Source organism: Aquarana catesbeiana, linkage group LG08 (assembly GCF_042186555.1).
Source record: "Aquarana catesbeiana isolate 2022-GZ linkage group LG08, ASM4218655v1, whole genome shotgun sequence".
NCBI classification, from domain to species: Eukaryota; Metazoa; Chordata; class Amphibia; order Anura; family Ranidae; genus Aquarana; species Aquarana catesbeiana.
In genome coordinates this window covers 176,994,106-177,016,494 of record NC_133331.1, presented here as the reverse complement: position 1 = coordinate 177,016,494, position 22,389 = coordinate 176,994,106, and the positions used below count along the sequence as shown (strand labels likewise).

General features: G+C 45.9%; 1 protein-coding gene across 2 annotated transcripts in view; it reads right to left on the bottom strand.

The window, feature by feature from the left end:
* Positions 1-19,747, bottom strand: part of LOC141106176 (microsomal triglyceride transfer protein large subunit-like) — a 239,517-nt gene extending 219,770 nt beyond the window's left edge. The window contains exon 1 of one of the 2 annotated variants that reach the window (XM_073596713.1): positions 19,501-19,747. In XM_073596713.1, coding sequence (XP_073452814.1) covers positions 19,501-19,543 — 43 coding nt within the window. In that variant the 5' untranslated portion in view covers positions 19,544-19,747. The remainder of the gene's footprint in view (positions 1-19,500) is intronic. The other variant, XM_073596714.1, reaches the window with a different exon arrangement.
* Positions 19,748-22,389: the final 2,642 nt, after the last annotated feature.

Here is a 22,389-nt window from a genome sequence, read left to right as displayed (position 1 = left end):
TGTTTGGGGACCTGGGTCCTGCCAAGGACATGTATCAATGCAAAAAAAGTTTCAAAAACTACTGTTTTTTCGGGAGCAGTGATTTTAATAATGCTTAAAGTGAAACAATAAAAGTGAAATATTCCTTTAAATTTCGTACCTGGGGGGTGTCTATAGTATGCTTGTAAAGTGGCACATTTTCCCGTGTTTAGAACAGTCCCTGCACAAAATGAAATTTCTAAAGGAAAAAAGGTCATTTAAAACTACTCGCGGTTATAATGAATTGTCTATGGGAGAAATAAAAAGTGCTAATTTTAAAGGCTTATATGCATGGTATTGTCATAAAAGTGTTTGGGGACCTGGGTCCTGCCCCAGGGGACATGTATCAATGCAAAAAAAGTTTTAAAAACGGCCTTTTTGTTTTTTGGGAGCAGTGATTTTAATAATGCTTAAAGTGAAACAATAACAGTGAAATATTCCTTTAAATTTCGTACCTGGTGGGTGTCTATAGTATGTCTGTAAAGTGGCGCATTTTTCCTGTGTTTAGAACAGTCCCTGCACAAAATGACATTTCTTTTTTTTTTTTTTTATTTCTTGTTATATATTTTATTGTGTTTTACAAGTTACAAATGAATTGCATAATAAGAATTCTTATGTAATAGAGAGTCAAAAACTTATAACATATAACAAAGCTTCATAAATGTGTATAGATTAACAAGGTAAAGTTATCTATTGGTATAACAAATAATGCTTCTTAAGATAAGTAATGTTATGTTGACATTAATATCTAAATAATTATAAGATAGAGGTAGTAATATAACCTCAATAATCTAGTATAGATATATACATAGAAAGAGTTAAAGCATTAGTTGGGAGTTATATCAGTAATGGGATGTTAACCCAGAATTGTATGGGTTGGCTGATGAATAGGTCATTCAAACCAGGGCCAAGATCCAACTCTATGGCTTGGCAGTACCTGGTAAGAAGAATGTACAGACATCATCCCAAGTGGTCTTAAAAGAAATAAGTCCACGTCTGTGTGGATCTGATTTTGCAACTCTGTTCAAAAATAGAGAATGTAAGAGGTGTGGTATCTAAGGGTTTGTCTTGAGTTAAAAACTTTTTTATTTGGAGATACCTGAAGGTTTCTGATTGTGGTTGATTATATTGTTTGCATAATGTCGGGAAAGTTATCATGTTGGAGGATTGAAAGAATTGGAGTGTTCGTTTTAGACCAATTTTAGACCATGCCGAAAAAGATGTTGGGGATGACCAGGCCGTGTAGAAGGAAGGATTGTGGAGGAATAAAAGAAGAGGATTTTGTTGTGATTGTAATCCGAAATGAGTTTTCAGTCTTTCCCAAATGGAAAGGCTATGTTTAGTGTAGGGATTAGTAATAGTTTTCCGTTGTTTAGGAGCAAGCCACAAAAGATTGGCAGTACACAAAGGGTCACAATCTACTGACTCAAGTGCAACCCATAGAGGTATTTCCTTGGTGGCATGGTATTTAGTCAATTGAGCTAAATGGGCTGCATAATAGTATTTCAAAAAAACAGGTACTCCCAAACCTTCTCTAATTTTGGGGGAATATAGAGTATGTTTGTGTAATCGATGTCTAAGTTTGTCCCAAATGTATTGAATAGTTTTTCGTTGGAGAATGCGTAGGAAATGAGATGGAACTGGTATAGGAAGTACTCTAAATAAATAAAGGATTTTAGGAAGAATAGACATTTTAATAACTGTTATGCCGCCCATCCATGCTAGTGGTAGTGATGACCAAGTTGAAAGCAATTTAGTAAGTTTTTATATGCATAGAATGCACTTTTTGGTTAAGTTCTTTATATTTGGATAGCAGATAGCATCTCTAATTTTTTTTTTTAATGCACAATAAAAAAAAATTGCGTAGAATAATACTTGGCTATGTGTTTTACTTCAAATGACAGTTTGGGAGTAGGCAGTTACAATTAAAAAAATACAAGGTAAAATTAACAAGGGACACCAACATACTGTAGTTGTATCTTTGATCTTAAAAACTACGTGATAATGGTTTTGTGGTAACTTGCCCAAAAAAAAAAACAAAAAAAAAAACAAGCATAATAATACTATTCTTGATATCACTAGGAAAAAAAAGCCTTTTAAAATACGTTTGGCAGAACTCCATCAGTATCACCGGCAAAGCAGCTTCATTATTATTCCATTAAAGAAGAAGAGAATGTGCGCTGCATTTTGACATTTCATAATTTGCCTCATCACAAATGTTAATTCTCCATTACGAACACTAGTTTACAAGACCAAAAAAATCAAAGGTAATAGTGCGCCAACCGAAACAAAGGAAGAGCTGCCAACACAACAATCAGACAAATCGTGGTACAGATATAGTGTGGATAAGTGTGGCGCTAAGAAACAAGAAAATATAAATGTACGTTAGTGAGCAAAGTCAGACAGAATGTCATCTGAAAGACGATATGCACAATAAAGTGTCTTAATGAAACTTAATCATAAGTGGAATTGACAACAATATATACCCTATAGTGATTGGATAAAAATACACAAGTGAGACCTATATAAGCTGTTAGCTGACACTAGCAGGAAAAAGTGAAAAAAAGTGAATTGGATATAAAGAGATCCTACAGCTACTACACATCCCAATAATGGGGAGGAGTAGTAAAATAAATAAAGGTAAAGCAAAAATTGATATCAAATTTCTAAGACATCACTAAACTATATTAACCCCAAATGTGTTGTCAAAACAGATAATGCGAAAGTGAAACTAAAAATATTAAAATTGTGGGCTGGGAACATGTGGGCTAATGCTAGAATATCCAACATAAACTCATACGTTGCTGATATAACTAAAAGTCCAGAAAACAATGGATGTACATCTGGAGAAGAGGCTGAAAAGATCAACAACAACCGGAAATGGCAATAGGAGTCCCTTAAATCTGGGAATGGCATCCACAGGATGGGGTTTCCAGCTTGTATGTGAAAGGGATAGGCAAAGGTACCCTTACCAGCAGTGGTGGACTCCCAGCCAGCGGCTTGGGAGTCAGACAGGCTTGCAATGGAGCAGGAGAAACAGCTCTTTGTCCCCAATGACTGAAGATGATAGGAGAACTGAGGCACTCACCAACCGACACTCTCTGGTCTCACTGACTCTCGGCTTCGCTGGTGCAGGTGAAAGGTAGCTTACCACAGATTGAACTCCATGAAGTAAGTAAAAATCCTCAAGGGAAAAGAGATCAAAAAGGGAGGCTCCCCATGGTGTGAATCAGCTTATCCAAAAGCTTTTATTTAAAATAAAGTAGTAAAAATACACTCTGGCTCATAAGTAAAAGTCAGGTATAAAACGGTATAAAAAGCGCTTAGATCAAATGGTGGCAAGACAGGCATAACAAACCTCCCCATTATTGGGATGTGTAGTAGCTGTAGGATCTCTTTATATCCTATTCACTTTTTTTCACTTTTTCCTGCTAGTGTCAGCTAACAGCTTATATAGGTCTCACTTGTGTATTTTTATCCAATCACTATAGGGTATATATTGTTGTCAATTCCACTTATGATTAAGTTTCATTAAGACACTTTATTGTGCATATCGTCTTTCAGATGACATTCTGTCTGACTTTGCTCACTAACGTACATTTATATTTTCTTGTTTCTTAGCGCCACACTTATCCACACTATAGTTTACAAGACCGACCGCTTTCGGCTCGTCCTTGCTTCCGAGCATGTGTGTTTGTACTTTGGTGTGACGGACTTGTGTACAGACGAGATGAAAATCTGACAACAGACCGTTGTCCGCCGAAAATTTACCAGCCTGCCATCCAACATTTGTTGGCCGAAAGTTGGACAACAATTGTCTGATGGAGCGTATTAGCGGTCGGATTTTAGCTCATCACACAATTCCCTGCCGAAAATCCGATCGTGTGTACGAGGCTTGAAGCCTCGTACACATGGTACGAAAATCAGAAGGGGATTGTCGTTTGACAGGTTGTTGTCCGAAGTTCTTACCGTTAGTACGCTCCTTTCAACAATTGTTTTCCAATTTTCCGGCCAACAAATGTTGGATGACAGGCTAGTAAATTTTTGTCAAACGACAGCTCTACGTCAGATTTTCGGATAGTCAGTACACAAATTGTCACACAAAAGTCAAAAGTAACACACATGCTCGGAATCAATGCTCACTAAACACGAAATTAGCAGAAGGGGCCCAAAGGGTGGCAATCAAGAGCTGAAATTCCTCGTAGTACGTCACTACGTTTGTGTTCGTGGCACGACAATTTGTGTAATGTTAGTATGCAAGACAAGATCCTGACACACGCCCTTTTGACAAAAATCAGATGCTCGGTTGTCCAACAATCGTACCGTGTGTACGAGGCTTATTTCGAGCATAGGTGTTTGTACTTTGGACTTTTGTGTGACGGATCTGTGTACTGACCATACGAAAATCTGATGTCAAGCCGTTGTCCGCCGAAAATTTACTAGCCTGTCATCCAACATTTGTTGGCCGAAAATGTGACTATTGTTAAAAGGAGCGTACTAGTGGTAAGATTTTAGGACAACAGTCTGTCAACAAACAATCCCCTGCCAACAATCGTACCGTGTGTATGAGGCTTAAGACCCCATACACACTATTAGATTTTCTGCAGACTTTTGTCTTTAGATTTAGCAAAACCATGTAGTGCAAGGGCCTGCCTGATTGCTTACAAATCAAATCTCTTAAGGTTTGACCTCATATTATATGGTTTTGGTAAATTTGAAGACAAAAATCTGCAGAAAATCTAATAGTGTGTATGGGGTCTCACAGTGTAAGAAATGTTCTGAAAAACACAAGAGCATAAGCTATGAGGTTTCCAAAATGGAGAGGAGAGGGTGGGAGAGACCACAATGAATAGTAGTACAGTGTTATACAAAATATTGACCCTGCACAGAAACAGATCAATACTTATTACACAACAAAGCATATAGTTCACAGATAATTTGAGTCATATTTCTTCACATATATACATAACAAAACTTTACATACGTATTTGTATATATATATATATTGGTATCATGATCCATAGAAGACGCTTGAAGGACTATACTTTAAATCAGGGGTGTCCAACCTTCTGACCTTCCTGGGCTACACTGGAAGAAAAGGAATGGTCTTGGGCCACACATAATATACACGAACAATAAGGATATCCGATGAGCAGAAAAAGTCATATATAGTCAAAATATCTGGTTCGATGGATGTAGTAGCAATTCTTCATGAACATGCTCATCAGATATTTTGGTTGTAATTTTGCATTTCGTGTGCTTCATCCTTGATAATAGGTGCTGCCAGGACGGCCATGAGGGGGGTACAGGCATTACACATGTAAGGGGCCCAAGTGTCCCTAGGGGCCCGGCCGGTCAGGGCCCGCTCCCCCCCATCCAGAACCTGCAGTAAATACAACATCCAGAAGATGAGACTTTCACTTCCGACACCACAACCCCCGCCCCCCCTCCCCCGCTGGTTGATGTTAAGCAGCTCATCCAATTTGCAAACAGGTTCAGAAACTGCACGATAGCAACCGCCCCCCCCCCCGGCCGGCAGATATCAGATCTACAGACAGGAAAGGTTAAACAGCTGATAAGAACTTGTATGCATGCGGCTGCAGAGAAGAATCCAAAACACTGTAACTTTCACCAGTAAGTGGAGGATTCTTCTGCACACAGACACACACAGAACAGGTTTACTTGAACTGTGATTGGTCGGGACAGGGGCAGGGGGAGTGGCCAGCTTGGTGCACATGGACACAGGACACAGCAATAACAGGTGCCATGATGCAGATAGATCCGAGAGTGCAGCATGAAGGGTAAGTCTCAAATATGTAATGTGGTATAATTGAGTTACATTGTTAAAATGGATGACTCTGGGTGCATAAGAGACTTACATTTTGGAGAGCCTCTTCACTGTTTAACTCTCATCCCCACCCAGAGTTATCCCCATCCATTTTCACAATGCAACTCAATTATCTTCATCCCCACCCAGCACCATCCATCCCTCCACGACGCATCCCCATCTACGTCCTGCACCATCCATCCCTCCATGACGCATCCCTATCCATGTCCTGCACCATCCATCTCTCCAGTCTCCACGACGCATCCTCATCCATGTCCTGCACCATCCATCCCTCCAGTCTCCATGACGCATCCCCATTCACGTCCTGAACCATCCATCACTCCACAACGCATCCACGTCCTGCACCATCCATCCCTCCACGACGCATCCCCATCCATGTCCTGCACCATCCATCCCTCCATGACGCATCCCCATCCACGTCCTGCTCCACGACGTATCCCTATCCACGTCCTGCACCATCCATCCCTCCACGATGCATCCCCATCCACGTCCTGCTCCACGACGCATCCCCATCCACGTCCTGCTCCACGACGCATCCCCATCCACGTCCTGCTCCACGACGCATCCCTATCCACGGCCTGCATAATTGAGTTACATTGTTAAAATGGATGACTCTGGGTGCATAAGAGACTTACATTTTGGAGAGCCTCTTCACTGTTTAACTCTCCTCCCCACCCAGAGTTATCCCCATCCATTTTCACAATGCAACTCAATCATCTTCATCCCCACCCAGCACCATCCATCCCTCCACGAGGCATCCCCATCCACGTCCTGCACCATCCATCCCTCCACGAGGCATCCCCATCTACGTCCTGCACCATCCATCCCTCCACGACGCATCCCTATCCATGTCCTGCACCATCCATCCCTCCAGTCTCCATGATGCATCCTCATCCATGTCCTGCACCATCCATCCCTCCAGTCTCCATGACGCATCCCCATTCACGTCCTGCACCATCCATCACTCCACAACGCATCCACGTCCTGCACCATCCATCCCTCCACGACGCATCCCCATCCATGTCCTGCACCATCCATCCCTCCATGACGCATCCCCATCCACGTCCTGCTCCACGACGTATCCCTATCCACGTCCTGCACCATCCATCCCTCCACGATGCATCCCCATCCACGTCCTGCTCCACGACGCATCCCCATCCACGTCCTGCTCCACGACGCATCCCTATCCACGTCCTGCATAATTGAGTTACATTGTTAAAATGGATGACTCTAGGTGCATAAGAGACTTACATTTTGGAGAGCCTCTTCACTGTTTAACTCTCATCCCTACCCAGAGTTATCCCCATCCATTTTCACAATGCAACTCAATCATCTTCATCCCCACCCAGCACCATCCATCCCTCCACGACGCATCCCCATCCACGTCCTGCACCATCCATCCCTCCACGAGACATCCCCATCTACGTCCTGCACCATCCATCCCTCCACGACGCATCCCTATCCATGTCCTGCACCATCCATCCCTCCAGTCTCCACGACGCATCCTCATCCATGTCCTGCACCATCCATCCCTCCAGTCTCCATGACGCATCCCCATTCACGTCCTGCACCATCCATCACTCCACAACGCATCCACGTCCTGCACCATCCATCCCTCCACGACGCATCCCCATCCATGTCCTGCACCATCCATCCCTCCATGACGCATCCCCATCCACGTCCTGCTCCACGACGTATCCCTATCCACGTCCTGCACCATCCATCCCTCCACGATGCATCCCCATACACGTCCTGCTCCACGACGCATCCCCATCCACGTCCTGCTCCACGACGCATCCCTATCCACGTCCTGCACCATCCATCCCTCCACGTCGCATCCCCATCCTGCACTATCCATCCCTCCAGTCTCCACAACGCATTCTCATCCATGTCCTGCACCATCCATCCCTCCAGCCTCCACGACGCATCCCCATCCACGTCCTGCACCATCCATCCCTCCACGACGCATCCATGTCCTGCACCATCCATCCCTCCACGACGCATCCCCATCCATGTCCTGCACCATCCATCCCTCCATGACGCATCCCCATCCACGTCCTGCTCCACGACGTATCCCTATCCACGTCCTGCACCATCCATCCCTCCACGATGCATCCCCATCCACGTCCTGCTCCACGACGCATCCCCATCCACGTCCTGCTCCACGACGCATCCCTATCCACGTCCTGCACCATCCATCCCTCCATGTCGCATCCCCATCCTGCACTATCCATCCCTCCAGTCTCCACAACGCATTCTCATCCATGTCCTGCACCATCCATCCCTCCAGCCTCCACGACGCATCCCCATCCACGTCCTGCACCATCCATCCCTCCACGACGCATTCATGTCCTGCACCATCCATCCCTCCACGACGCATCCCCATCCATGTCCTGCACCATCCATCCCTCCACGACGCATCCCCATCCACGTCCTGCTCCACGACGCATCCCTATCCACGTCCTGCACCGTCCATCCCTCCACGACGCATCCCCATCCACGTCCTGCTCCACGATGCATCCCTATCCACGTCCTGCACCATCCATCCCTCCACGATGCATCCCCATCCACGTCCTGCTCCACGACGCATCCCTATCCACGTCCTGCACCATCCATCCCTCCACAACGCATCCCCATCCTGCACCATCCATCCCTCCAGTCTCCAGGACGCATCCCCATCCACAACCTGCACCATCCGTCCCTCCAGTCACCACGACGCATCCCCATCCATGTCCTGCACCATCCATCCCTTAAAAATGCCATAAATATTCCCCATAGTTTGTGGATGCTATAGCTTTTGCGCAAACCTAACAATATACACTTATTGCTTTTTTTTTTTTACCAAAAATATGTAGAAGAATACATATTGACCTAAACTGATGAAGAAATTAGTTTATATTTAAATTATCACCGCAGAAGTGATAAAATACCACCAAAAGAAAGCTCTATTTGTGGGGAAAAAAAGGACGTCAATTTTGTTGGGTACAGCGTCGCACGACAGCACAATTGTCCATTAGAGCGATGCAGTGCCGAATCGCAAAAAGTGCTCTGGTCAGGAAGGGGGTAAAATCTTCCATAGCTGAAGTGGATGACCAGTGGGCAGGCCCTGGGGAATGTTGGGGTTGGACCCCGGGGGGCCCATGCCTAAAGCTGGGTAAGGGGCCCCAAAATTTCTGATGGCTGCCCTGGGTGATGCTGAAAACTGAAGGCATGAAAAAGGCGCGATTGTGAAGAGTGGGGGATAAAACTTATAAAAGTCCGGTAAAGAGACACTGTCAAAATTTTCTTTGCTAAGTATAAATGCATTTTTACAAAAACTTTTTTAAAAAAATCAACATTTTTAAGTAAGTTTACGATTTTGTTTTGGGCCAAATTCATAGCCGTCTTGGGCCGCAGGTTGGACACCCCTGCTTTAAAAGTAGATCTTTTATTATAACAATTTTAAAAAATGCATATACCAATAGAACACAGTATAGGAATAAACCACAGCTCCCAATATTAATTTCTGAGGGCAATGCGTACAAGAATGCCTTGGGTCTCCCATTAGTCTTCTCAACATGTCTGCACCCTCCACAGAATACATCTGACCCAAAGTTTGGGCTTGAGTCACCATTAGGAACAGTACAGTAAATCCCTGTCTTAAAATGGCAAAGGCAAATAAGTGGCCTTTTCTCATACAGTTATTACTCATCTCATATGTATTGTCACAATATTGTAAACCAGGGATGTATCAGTTTACAAGTAAATAATCAGAGTGAAAGGTGCGAACATAGTAGAGTGGGATTGCTTTGAGTGCTAAAAAAGTTGGTGTGACTCAAGTGATGGCAATCTAGTCCCACTCCCAGGGCATCTATTAGCTCCTCTCCTTGTCTCTAAACCTCGCCACACACATAGGTAGGTGCAGTCTATTTTCTCCACAGTAGGTGGCACTCGGCCACAGCGGCACTGTTGATAGAGAGGGAGTCAGGAGGAACAAATTTCCTCTATGGTTTTCTGGGTCACTGGGGAAGCTATCATATTGGATGTTGCTGCCCCATGTGACTCAAGCAGCCACATTGGGTCAGGCAATGCCTATTTAAGGCCCTGGCTCCTGGGCATGATTTGGTGAGTGGAGAGGGTAGGGACAGGTACCCCATCTGAGGGACAGTAACAGCCTCACCATACCTTTCAGCTCTTCAGCCAGCACTAAAATGATTGGTGATATCTGGGTGAGTGATGGTGTATCTTCCCAAGTCATGTTGCGTTGCTCAGGCCAAGCGATTAGCTGCTAGACCGAAGCACTGTCACAGGGGAGTAGGTACATGCTCCCCCATACCTGGAAAAAAAAAAAAAAACAGGTATTCTGGATGGCAATCAAGGAGTAAGGAGTGGTGAGGGATCTCAGGTAAGATGACCTTGATGCCTTTGCAAAGACACTGTCACTTTGTTCTGTAAGCAAGATGTCACAAATGGGCCTGTCATGTATGGTTGGGCATCATAGACCCTCTGCACAGCTGACCTGGTATAGGGAAGCATGATAGACCAGGATCTGGGAAAGCACAGAATATTGGACTCACTGGTATAGCAGGAGTATAGTGCAATACTGGGGTACTGGTCTTACAGGATGTCAGGAGTACTATTCAGAAACACTTACAGAACTGGGGTGCAGGGCCCTCAGGAGTACAGGGATATTTTACAGCAGCACGATGCTAGGCTTACAGGAACACTGGGGTAACAGCATGTACGAGGAACACAAAGTCACACTGGGGGCCCAGAGAATGAAGGTTAATAGGACACAGTTGGGATGCAGAAGGAGTCTAAAGCCTCGTACACACTGTACGATTGTTGGCCAACCGAGTGTCTGATTTTTGTCAAAAGGGCGTGTGCCAGGATCTTGTCTTGCATACTAACAGTACACAATTGTTGTGCCACAAACATGAACGTAGTGACGTACTACAAGGAATTTCAGCTCTTGAGCGCCACCCTTTGGGCCCCTTCTGCTAATTTTGTGTTTGGTGAGCATTGATTCCGAGCATGCGTGTTTGTACTTTCGACTTTTACGTGACGGATTTGTGTACTGGCCATATGAAAATCTGACGTCAAGCCGTTATCTGCCGAAAATTGACTGGCCTGCCATTCAACATTTGTTAGCCGAAAATTGGACAACAATTGACAAAAGGAGTGTACTAACGGTAAGATTTTAGGACAGCAGTCTGTCAACAGACAATCCCCTGCCAACAATCGTACCGTGTGTACGAGGCTTAAGACAGGTGCAATACCTAATGGTACTGAGAGGGGAGAACCCAGTCTGCCCACATGTACAGCGAAGGTGAGGGCCCTTGAAAGACACCTAGTCCTCTCCAGAGTCCCTGAAGGTGGAGATGGATTGCCCTGCATTCTGTTAGAAAGCATATCCAATTAGTAATATGTACCGTAATGATCCTTATATTGCTGTCAAAAGGGGGAAAAATAGCTAGCATTGATGACTTGAGGGAGGAAAACTTTATTAATCACTTGACTTCCAGATGGTCTTCCCCCTTCGTGACCAGGCCATTTTTTGCTATTCAGCCTGTGCTACTTTAACTGGCAAACGGTCATGCAACACTGTAGGTGGATGAAATTTATATCATGTTTTCACAGAAATAGAGCTTTCTTTTGGTGGTATGTGATCTTTACTGGATTTTTTATTTTTTGCTAAAAAAAAATATATTTTCTTTTTACTTTTTGTTATAAAACATATCTGTAGCGCTATCCCCGCAGGAGCCGCTGGTGAATAAGGGATCCCCCACCCTGCACAGCCAGGCAAACAGAATTTTCCACAGCACTCTTGAGTCAAGAAACAGTGCTTGCAGTTTTGAGATGGTTACCACTTTGGGTTTAAAGGGATGAGGTGGCAACTCTAAAGCCTCGTACACATGATCGGATTGTTGGCCAACAAAACCGTGGACTTTTGTCCGAAGGGCGTTGTCCTAAACTTGTCTTGCATACACGTGGCCACACAATTGTTGGCCAACAATTACGAACGTAGTGACGTACTACGTTGTTTTTCAGCTCTTTAGCACCACCCTTTGGGCTCCTTCTGCTAATTTCGTGTTAGTAGAAGTTTGGTGAGTGTTGATTTGCGCTTCCATTTCACACTTTTCATTTCTCGCTTTTCAGTTCGTTTCTGAACGGCCGTTCGTCAACCATCCATGTTGTGGAATCGGAGGAGATAACGTGTTATTTATTATTGGCCTTGGAGTTATTGCTTTGACATTATTTTTTTGGTTGAATAATGATTTGATTTTGGCAGATAGCATGTCTAATTTTGTTTTCTTTTTTTAATGCACAATAAAAAAATTGTGGAGAATAATACTTGGCTATGTGTTTTACTTCAAATGACAGTTTGGGAGGAGGCAGTTACATTTAAAAAAATACAATGTAAAATTGACAAGGAACACCAACAGTTGTATGTTTGATCTTAAAAACCACGGGATATTGGTGTTGTGGTAACTTGCCCAAATAAAAAAATTAAAAAAGCATAATAATATTATTCTTGATATCACTAGAAAAAAAAGCCTTTAAAAATTAGTTTGCAATAACTCCATCAGTATCACCAGCAAAGCAGCTTCATTAAAGAAGAGAATTGTGCGCTGCATTTCGAGATTGCATAATTTGCCACGTCACGAATGTTAATTCTCCATTACGAACACTAGTTTACAAGACCGACCGCTTCTGGCTCGTCCTTGCTTCTGAGCATGCGTGTTTGTACTTTGGACTTTTGTCCAACGGACTTGTGTGCACATGCTCGGAAAATCTGACAACACACATTTGCCCGCGGAAAATTTTAAAACCTGCGATCCAACATTTGTCTGCGGAAAATCCGACAACAATTGTCCGATGCAGCATACACACAGTCGGATTTTCCGCCAACAGCCTGTCATCACACATTTCCAGTTGGAAAATTTGATCGTGTGCATGAGGCTTTACACCTTTGAATTACACAAGTTCTGAGGCTAATTAAATGCAAATAAGGCACCAAGTGAGTTTAATTACCACCTAATCAGTCACAGAACCTGTGTAATTAATATGTGTTCAGTTCAGGTTTAAGGGTCCTTTCACACGGGACGGATCCGTGATGATCCGCCCCGTGAACATCTGCTTGCTCAGCGGGGAGCGATCCCCGCTGAGCAGGCAGATGACAGGTCTCCCCTATGGGGGATCGGGTGACGACGGACCGTAGAGTCCGTCGTCCTCCGATCCGATCCCAAAACGAATGGAAAAATAGGTTTTTCCTCCGTTACACTTTTTCGGATCGGAGCGAGTCGGATGTCAGCGGACATGTCACCGCTGACATCCGACGCTCCATAGAGGTCTATGGAGGGTCCGTTCAGGTCCGCCTAAAAAACTGACAGGCGGACCTGAACGGATTGTTCATGTGAAAGAGGCCTTAAGGGGTGAGGTGGCAACCCTATTACCACTCCAGGTAGGTGTGTTGATGTAACAACCTCCTCAAGATGGAGACTGCAGGTGCAGGCTCAGCATGTGATAATGAAGAGAGAAAATCTCTTATTGTAAAGTTCTTGCAGTTTTGTTTTTGTATTTTTTTAGGGGTATTAAACTTGGATGGGGATAGGGCTATTATGGGATGCCCACTTGACTTTAGCAGAACTCTTCAGTGACAACTTCATCTGTACAGTCTATTTACACACTCCCCAGTTCTTCCAGCACAACACTTACTTGCAACAGAATTGAAACCCTGTAATCCAAATTTATTGTAAACATAATGTACTCACAAAGCAGCAAAAGAAATAGAGCTCATCACATTCTGCCATACGGCGCACATGCGCAGTGATGTCATGAACTTTGCATATTTCTGCATGCTATGCATACTATTGCATAGCAATAGCTACCAACTTTATGAAATGAGAAAGAGGGACACCTTAATATAAGGTATGTAGGGTCACACCCCTACATTGCACCAAGTTACGTAGAACATGAAAAACTGATACATACAAAAAGAAAAGCCTGGAGCAACAGCATGCAATGATGTATGCAAAGGGCGCACATGACAGTGGTAGCAGTGAAAGGGTTGAGGTTAAGGTGTTACAGTGGAGCCGAGGGGGAGGGAGGATTAGGGGAGGGGCTATTTACTCTGGGTGGGACAACAGAAGATTGAGGAAAGTTGCAGCAACATGTCTGAGCTAGAGGTGCTTATGGCCCAGTTGCGTGAGGAAGCGGCGGTGCGGGGTGCTGAGTGGCTGCAGGAGACGATCGCAGCCGCTCTACAAGGCTCGGCACTGCAGGCGAGAGAAGCGGCAACAGAGCTTGTCGCTCTGGTCCGCCTGAGCGGTTCTCTCCGGACCGCGTGACGTCAGCACAGCAGCACTCGGGTAGTCTGTCTGCAAGACTCCCGGGGGGCCCACCGGCCAAACGAGTGGCGGGAGGAGAGCGGGTCAGCGGACTTGCGGCCCCGGCGGAACAAGAGCGGAGACAGGCAGGGGAACCGTCCAGAGTGAGGCCTACTAGCAGGAGACACGCGGAGAGCGCAAGCCCCGCCCCCAGGATAACGGCGGGGAGCTCCGCCATCGCTGCCACAGCACTGCCTGGAGGGGTCCCTGGGCCTTCTAGTTCCTCGGCAGGGGACAGGCAGAAGGGAGAGAGAAGCAGGACTGGCCTAACACCTACAAGAGCGGAGACCGGCAGGACTGCGGTAGCCCACACCGGTCCTGGGAAGGCTGTCCGGAAGTCCACAGGAGGTTTCGCTGCGCGGAGGAAGGGAAGGATGGCGTATAGTGCGGCAGCCGCGGTCAATATCCCGGGCGGGCCTCCATCTGATGCGGGAGAAGAGTCGGATCGGAGCGGGAGAGAAGAGGCGTCCGAATCGGAGGAGGATGCGGCCCCTCTGCCCAGGAGGATGGGGCCAGGAGAGAGCAGACGGTCGGCTGATGGGGCGACACCTATGCAGCCCGGTGAGTTATCACATGTTATTTCAAATACTAGCTTAAATAATGTGGCGAGTGCAGGAGTTGGGGCTGGGGGGTCAGGAGAAAGAATGGTAGGAACTGCTACGGTTGGAGGGGCTCCGGGTTTCTTGGGGTTCTTAACAGGAATAAAAGAGCTAGTGCAGAGGTTGGAGGCTGCAGAGAGGCCGGCGGGGGGCCCGATAGCCGCTTGGGTGCCGCAGACAGAGAAAGAATTGGAAAGTACAGGGCGGGGGCCGCTACACCAGCGGCTTCAGCCATGGTCGCGTTGCCCACTCAGGAGGCCACAGGGAGTGGAGTTACGCAGGGGAAGGACAAAGCAGCGCCGTTATGTCTGATTTCTTATGCATAGGCCCGGCCTCTTCTAGAGTTTGTGCGGTGTTGCTGGCTTCATTGCAGCATATAGCAGGAAGATTTGGCATTCCATTGGCGGATGAAAAGACGGAGGGACCCTGCTCGGTCATCACGTTTTTAGGCATTGTACTAGATTCTGAGGCGATGGAATGTAGATTACCGGAAGAGAAATTGGAGGATTTGATGAAAGAAGTCGCAGGTTTGATAGGACTAAAAAAGGTACAACTGCGAAGGTTGCAATCGGTGTTGGGCAAGCTGAATTTTGCTTGTCGCATACTACCGATGGGGAGAGTGTTTAGTCGCCGGTTGGCAGCTAGCACGAGTGGGATCAAATCACCCAAACATTTTGTGCGTTTAGTAAAAACGCATAGGGAGGATCTAAGGGTATGGCATACCTTTCTGGAATTCTTTAACAGTAGGGCAATGTGTATGTCAGGACCAGTCAGCAATTTTGACTTGGAACTGTTTACCGATGCCGCAGGATCAACAGGTTTTGGGGCGTTTTTTCAAGGGCAATGGAGCGCAGGTCCATGGCCACAATCTTGGGTAAAAGAGGGCTTCACAAAGAATTTGGTTTTGCTAGAACTGTTTCCAGTAGTTCTGGTGGTGGAACTATGGGGTGCATCGTTCAGGGATCTGAAGGTGCGCTTTCATGGGGACAATCTGGGGGTGGTGCAAGTGATAAACAGGGTCACGGCGTCATCTCCGCCAGTGATCAGGCTGCTGCAGCACTTAGTGTAATGTAATGTAATTGCTGATGCGTTGTCTCGCTTCCAGTGGGACAGGTTCCGAGAGTTGGCGCCGGAAGCGGAGCAACAGGAGGTACCTTGTCCAGACTGACTGTGGGAGATTGCACTGGCATCGTCGAGGGATGGATTAAGCGGTCGGTAAGTAGGGCTACCTGGGCAGCATACACTAAGGTATGGCAGGAGTGGATGTCGTTCGTACAAGTTTTGGGGGAGGAGCCTATAGGGCAGGGAGTACGTTCGTTATTGCTGTATTATGTGGCAAAAAATTGAACGAGGGTGCGTCGGTGTCAGTGATTAATACACAGTTAGCTGGTTTGGCTTTCCTTTTCAAGCTACAAGGGCAGCCCGACATCACCAAGGATTTTTGGGTGAGACAAGCGTTAAAGGGTTATCGGAGGGCGGTGGTCAAGCGTGATTCGAGGAGACCGGTAACTTTTGAGATATTGAGGGGTATTGTGGATCAACTGGTGGAGGTTTGTTCATCTGCATACGAAGTTACTTTGTTTAAGGTAGCTTTTGTGTTAGCATTTTTTGGTGCATTTAGGATAGGGGAACTGGTTAGTCCTTCCAAAAAAGTGCAAGGGGGAGGGTTACAGGAGGTAAAATTAGAAGAGGATGGGGTATCGATATTCTTAAGGAAGTCTAAGACGGATCAGGGGGGAAGAGGCAGGATGGTGCGAGTTTGTCCCATTCAGGGATCCCCCCAGTGCCCAGTGGGCACAGTCAGGGAATTCTTGAAGGTTAGGCCGGATTTTCAGGGCCCTTTTTTAGTGCATTTAAATGGGAATATGTTATCACGCTTTCAGTTTGTAGCTGTTTTTAAAAAATGTTTGCATGGTTTGGGGCTGGAGGAGAAGGATTTCTCATCCCACTCATTTAGGATAGGAGCCGCGACAGAAGCAGCCAGATTGGGTATGGATGTGGAGTTAATAAAACGGATTGGGAGGTGGGAATCTAACAGATTCCAATCTTATGTACGGCCGCAATTGGCGGTAAAATTGTAAGGTGACAGGGGTGGTTTTGTTGCTATTGGGTATGTATTAGAGGCAGCTGTTATGGCCAGTGGTATAGTTTTGCATAGTCAATGTTGAGAATAGTGTTTGTTTTCTTCTAATTTCAGGTGCAGCGCCAAGAATGGTCTGGATTATGGGCCATTCTTATGTATGTTGGGAGGCACGGAGGGGAGACGCTCGGCCTGAGGGTAGGCAGTTAAGTTTTGATAGACGGGAAGTGTATATAAAGTGGTTGGGTATACCAGGGATGTTGTGGGGTAGATTGGTTCCGGAGGTACAGCGTTATGCAAACAGGGAAGGCCCTCCGGATGTCCTGGTGATACATGTTGGCGGCAATGATCTCGGCATTCGCTCTATGATAGACATCACGCGAGACATTAAATTTGACGTTTGGCGCTTAATGAAGGAATTTCCGGAGATGATCATTGTCTGGTCGGACATGGTTGCCCGGATGTCTTGGAGAATGGCCAGGTCAGTGGAGGGTGTGAATAGAGCAAGGAGGAAGATCAACAGGGAAGTGAGTAAATTTGTGGTCAGTAAAGGGGGGTTGGCAATTCGGCATAGTGAACTGGAATTCGAGACATGGAGGTATTTAAGACGTGATGAGGTACATCTCAATGATGTGGGTACAGATTTGTGGGCTTTAGACTTACAAGATGGTATACAGCGAGCTATTCGGGTGTGGAGGGGCACCCAAGAGTAAGGTATTACTATTGGGATGCTGTGGCGGGCGTTGGTCTGGGCAAGGGAAGGAAGATGGCTAAAAAGTAAGAGTGGGGATCCAACGTTGATATGGGTCCGGAGGTTTTTTGGTTCCCGGTTAACGGAGGTTAGCCGGGAAGTGATAATAGGGCACTGCGGTCACGGCAGTCTCTGAGCCAGCTTGTCGGCTTGAGGCCTATTGGAGATTTTTGGATTAGGGCTGCAATGCCATAGTTGTTATGGCCATCAGATTGATTTGCTAAGCTATTGCTCAGACCAACGTTCTTTTATTTAACAGGTTGTGTAACAGATGTTTTTTGGTTATTGTTTTTCTGATGACAGAATTTCTGTATTTTTATATTAAAATAGATATGGTTAAAATAAAGTAGGCTGCTACGGCCTTTTTTGTTACTCCAAAAAGCTGGTGTGGTCTTATTTATTGGAGTAGAAGTATAAGGGTTTTGGTAATGGTTAATAGACATCTGTTATCCAATAGTCATGACTGATTAAGCCCACAAGTGATTTTTTTTACCACTATTTTTTCCTTTATACAATTTCAAATAAACAGATTGAATAAATTAGTGGTTGTATATACGGTTTCAGCAGAATAAAAGGTCTATACATCAGACCAAAAAGAGGGACAAATGAGGAATAAATAGGCACAGAGCAATTTGGTTCCAAACGGGGGACAGTTCCTATAACTCAGGGACAGTTGAGATCTATGCATTCTTACATTTGACCAATGAGGAGCTGCTAGTGAGTTGATAACCATAGCAATAGTTGGAGCTTCTACAGGGATAGCCACAGTCTTCTGGGTCTTGTGCCGAGTGGCTTCTTTCTGCATACTGATCACAAGGCATTCTCTGATTGGATGAGGTTGAGAGATGGGGTGTGATATCAGAGAATCATTAAAGAATGCCTTGTATTCAGTGAAAAAATACAAGGTGGCCTGTGATTGGCGGTAGTGAGTGACCCCTTCTGGTCAGTGTGCTAAAGGGCTTGGAATAGGACCCAGAAGACTGCTGCTATAACACTGTATTAGTGCAGACTACTAGAGTGATTGCCAGCTTCCCCAGCAGTCCCACCAGCGATAGATATGTATTGACCTCAAAGCTGGACCAAGGTCTTTATGTTATAAAGATTAAACCTAGAGTTCAGCTTTAAAATATATCTAAGCCCAAAGGGCCAGTTCACAACATGCCCGCACAGGAATCGAATAGGGATGCACTGTGCGATTCACATGCAGTTCTATGCAGTGCAATTTTAGCCCATTCCTTTAGAATGGGCTGAAATCACACCAAAACTCACCAAAAGTACTATATGCACTTCTTTTAGAAATGCACTTTTCTACCATGCAATCCGGTGCGGGCAAAAGCACTGCGTTTGCAACCTGCATTTGGGGTGTCGTTAACTTATAATTGACGACTGCTGCAGATCATTAATGGACTGCATTTTGAATGCACGTGAATCACACAGGAAAGCCTAGCGTGTTCCTGTGCGGGCATGGTGTGAACTGGCCCAAAACCTTTTGGGTTGCATAGGAAATAGGATTTAACAGGATTTATAGAGCAGCAACAGTTTGCGCAGCGCTTTACAAAACGAGGAATATGGTTAAAACATTTTTTTTCTGTATTTGTCCCAATGATGAGCTATGCCTCCATCTCCTGTCCTACAGACATATACCAAAGTAACAGGAAATTTCTTCATAGTTATCACTGAAACAGTTATCCCTAATGGAAATTTCCCCTCTCTTGCTGATGTGGTGACAGTGGTCACTGGGACACATAGAGGGAGGTAAATTCTCCCTGCTGGGGCAGGCAGCAATAAAAGTTTTGATTTATTTTCTATCCAAAAAGTTAAAGTTTGTGACTTACCCAGCCTAACGAAGCAGAGGAGGACGAGGAGTATAGGCAGCATTCTCCCTGGGGCCAGATTACACAAGTCACCTGGAAATGTTAGAAGATTTTTCGGCTCATACACACTCTTCTTATATATGTAAAGAGAAGTCTCATTCAGACAGCTGCCATTTCAGAGGAGGGTATAGTTCTCAGGATCAATGATCACAGGCACTGAGGTCTGTCCTGGACAGGAGAAAGGACACTTGGGCATTTTCTAGCTGCTGCTTTTCCTGCCCCTTTTAATCATTGATCAGATCCATGGAGACTTTTAGCTGGAATATTTGGATTTGATAAGTGAAAGTGCTTCTAAACTCCTCCCAGGACTTCTACTCACTTCTGTACAGCGTGGGTCCCACCTGTCCCCTGTCCTCTTCTTTTAGTAACTCTTATGCTCACCACATACAATACAATCTGATTGTACAGTATCTGACAGAAGTGAGTACACCTCTCACATTTTTGTAAATATTTTATTATATCTTTTCATGTGGCAACACTGACGAAACGACACTTTGCTACAATGTAAAGTAGTGAGTGTACAGCTTGTATAACAGTGTAAATTTGCTGTCCCCTCAAAATAACTCAACACACAGCCATTAATGTCTAAACCGCTGGCAACAAAAGTGAGTACACCCCTAAGTGAAAATGTCCAAATTGGGTCCAATTAGCCATTTTCCCTCCCCAGTGTCATGTGACTTGTTAGTATTACAAGGTCTCAGGTGTGAATAGGGAGCAAGTGTGTTAAATTTGATGTTATCGCTCTCACTCTCTCATAATGGTCACTGGAAGTTCACCATGTCACCTCATGGCAAAGAACTGTATAGGCTTTAAGAAGATTGGCAAGACCCTGAAACCAGCTGCAGCATGGTGGCCAAGACCATACAGTGGTTTAACAGGACAGGTTTCACTCAGAACAGGCCTCGCCATAGTAGACCAAAGAAGTTGAGTGCACATGCTTAGCGTCATATCCAGAGATTGTCTTTGGAAAATAGATGTATGAGTGCTGCCAGCATTGCTGCAGAGGTTGAAGGGGTGGGGGGATCAGCCTGTCAGTGCTCAGACCATACGCCGCACACTGAATCAAATTGGTCTTCATGGCTGTCGTCCCAGAAGGAAGCCTCTTCTAAAGATGATGCACAAGAAAGCCTGCAAACTGTTTGCTGAAGACAAGCAGACTTAAGACTAGGGATGAGCCCAATGTTCGAGTCGAACGTAAGTTTGACTCGAACATCGGGTGGTCGCCTGTTTGCCGAACAGCAAACATTATGCGTTGTTCGCGGCAAATTCGAAAGCAGTGGAACACCGTTAAAGTCTATGGGACACTAACATGAAAAACTGAAAGTGCTCATTTTAAATGCTTATATGCAAGTTTTTGTCATAAAAGTGTTTGGGGACCCGGGTCCTGTCCCAGGGGACATGTATCTCATGCAAGGGGAGACTCTGGGTCTCCATCAGAGTCTCCCCTTACATGAGATTCCTCATCACAGTCCCCCTACATGATAGACCCCTTCAAAGCCCTCTTTATATCCAGTTATACCCCTATATATCCATTTTATATGCATATTGTTCTGTGTGTATTGCATTTTATATGACTACTAGCTCCCAACTGTCCCTGATTTTGAGGGACTGTCCCTGATTTGGAGCAATGTCCCTCTGTCCCTCTTTCCTCCTCATATGTCCCTCATTTTGGTCTGATCTATAAAGTTGTATATAAAATGCACTATTTATCTTTCAAAAAGTGTTTCCTAGTGCCAGGCCCGGACTGGCCATAGGGCAGACCAGGCATTTGCCCGGTGGGCCAGGGCCGACCGCTCCGTGGCATGTTGATGATCAGGCCACACAGCGGGAGGTAAGCAGCGACCGCAGCCTGAACAGGGTCAACACAGGCCACGGCCACTGCTTGCCTACCACTATGCAGCCATGCCTGTGTCTTCTCCGGCGGAATTAGCGGCTGCATGGGCCGAGCTGTGTGTCTCTCTCACACACAGCTCAGCCTCAGAGCCGACACTGACAGGTCAGCTCTTCGCTCCTATGGACTCCTCCTCCAGCCATGGGCGTCTGCACGGTGGGGCAAGGGGGAGAGAGCTGCAGGCTGCTGTCAGGATGTTTCCCCCGCTGACCCCCCTCCCCTTCTCATATCGGCAGCATGGGAGAGGAGAAAGCTCCCTGCCTGTTGTTCTTCCCTCACCATTGGCCACAACAGCAGGCCAATCAGAAGAAACTAGAGGGGCACCATGGGAAATGTAGTCCCAGAGATAGGTGGCCCAATTTTTCTCCGCAGGCAGCAGACTACAGTTCCCAACATGCACTCATGCACTCTGCTGGGGGGAAAGAGAAAACCTGGAAAAAAGCTGAGGAGTGCTTGTAGCAGCTACTACAGGAGACATGGAAAAAGAGAGGACTTTGCTGGGGGAACTAATAGCCCCAGCACCACCAGAGAGAGCCACGCTGTACCACACCACCAGAGAGAGAGCCACGCTGTACTGCACCACCAAAGAGAGCCACTCTGTACTGCACCACCAGAGAGAGCCACGCTGTATCGCAATACCAGAGAGAGAGCCACGATGTACCGCACCAGAGAGAGAGCCACGCTGTACCGTACCACTAGAGAGAGAGCCACGCTGTACCGCACCACCAGAGAGAGAGAGCCATGCTGTACCCGCACCACCAGAGAGAGAGCCATGCTGTACCCACCAGAGAGAGAGCCACGCTGTACCCACATCACCAGAGAGAGAGCCACACTGTACCGCACCACCAGAAAGAGAGCAGGTCAGTGTCACTGGGCAGTGTGGTCACAATAGGAGACAGACAGTACTAGCATTGTATGGCTAATAGGACTGGGACACTGTAATAAAAAAGGGGACTGCA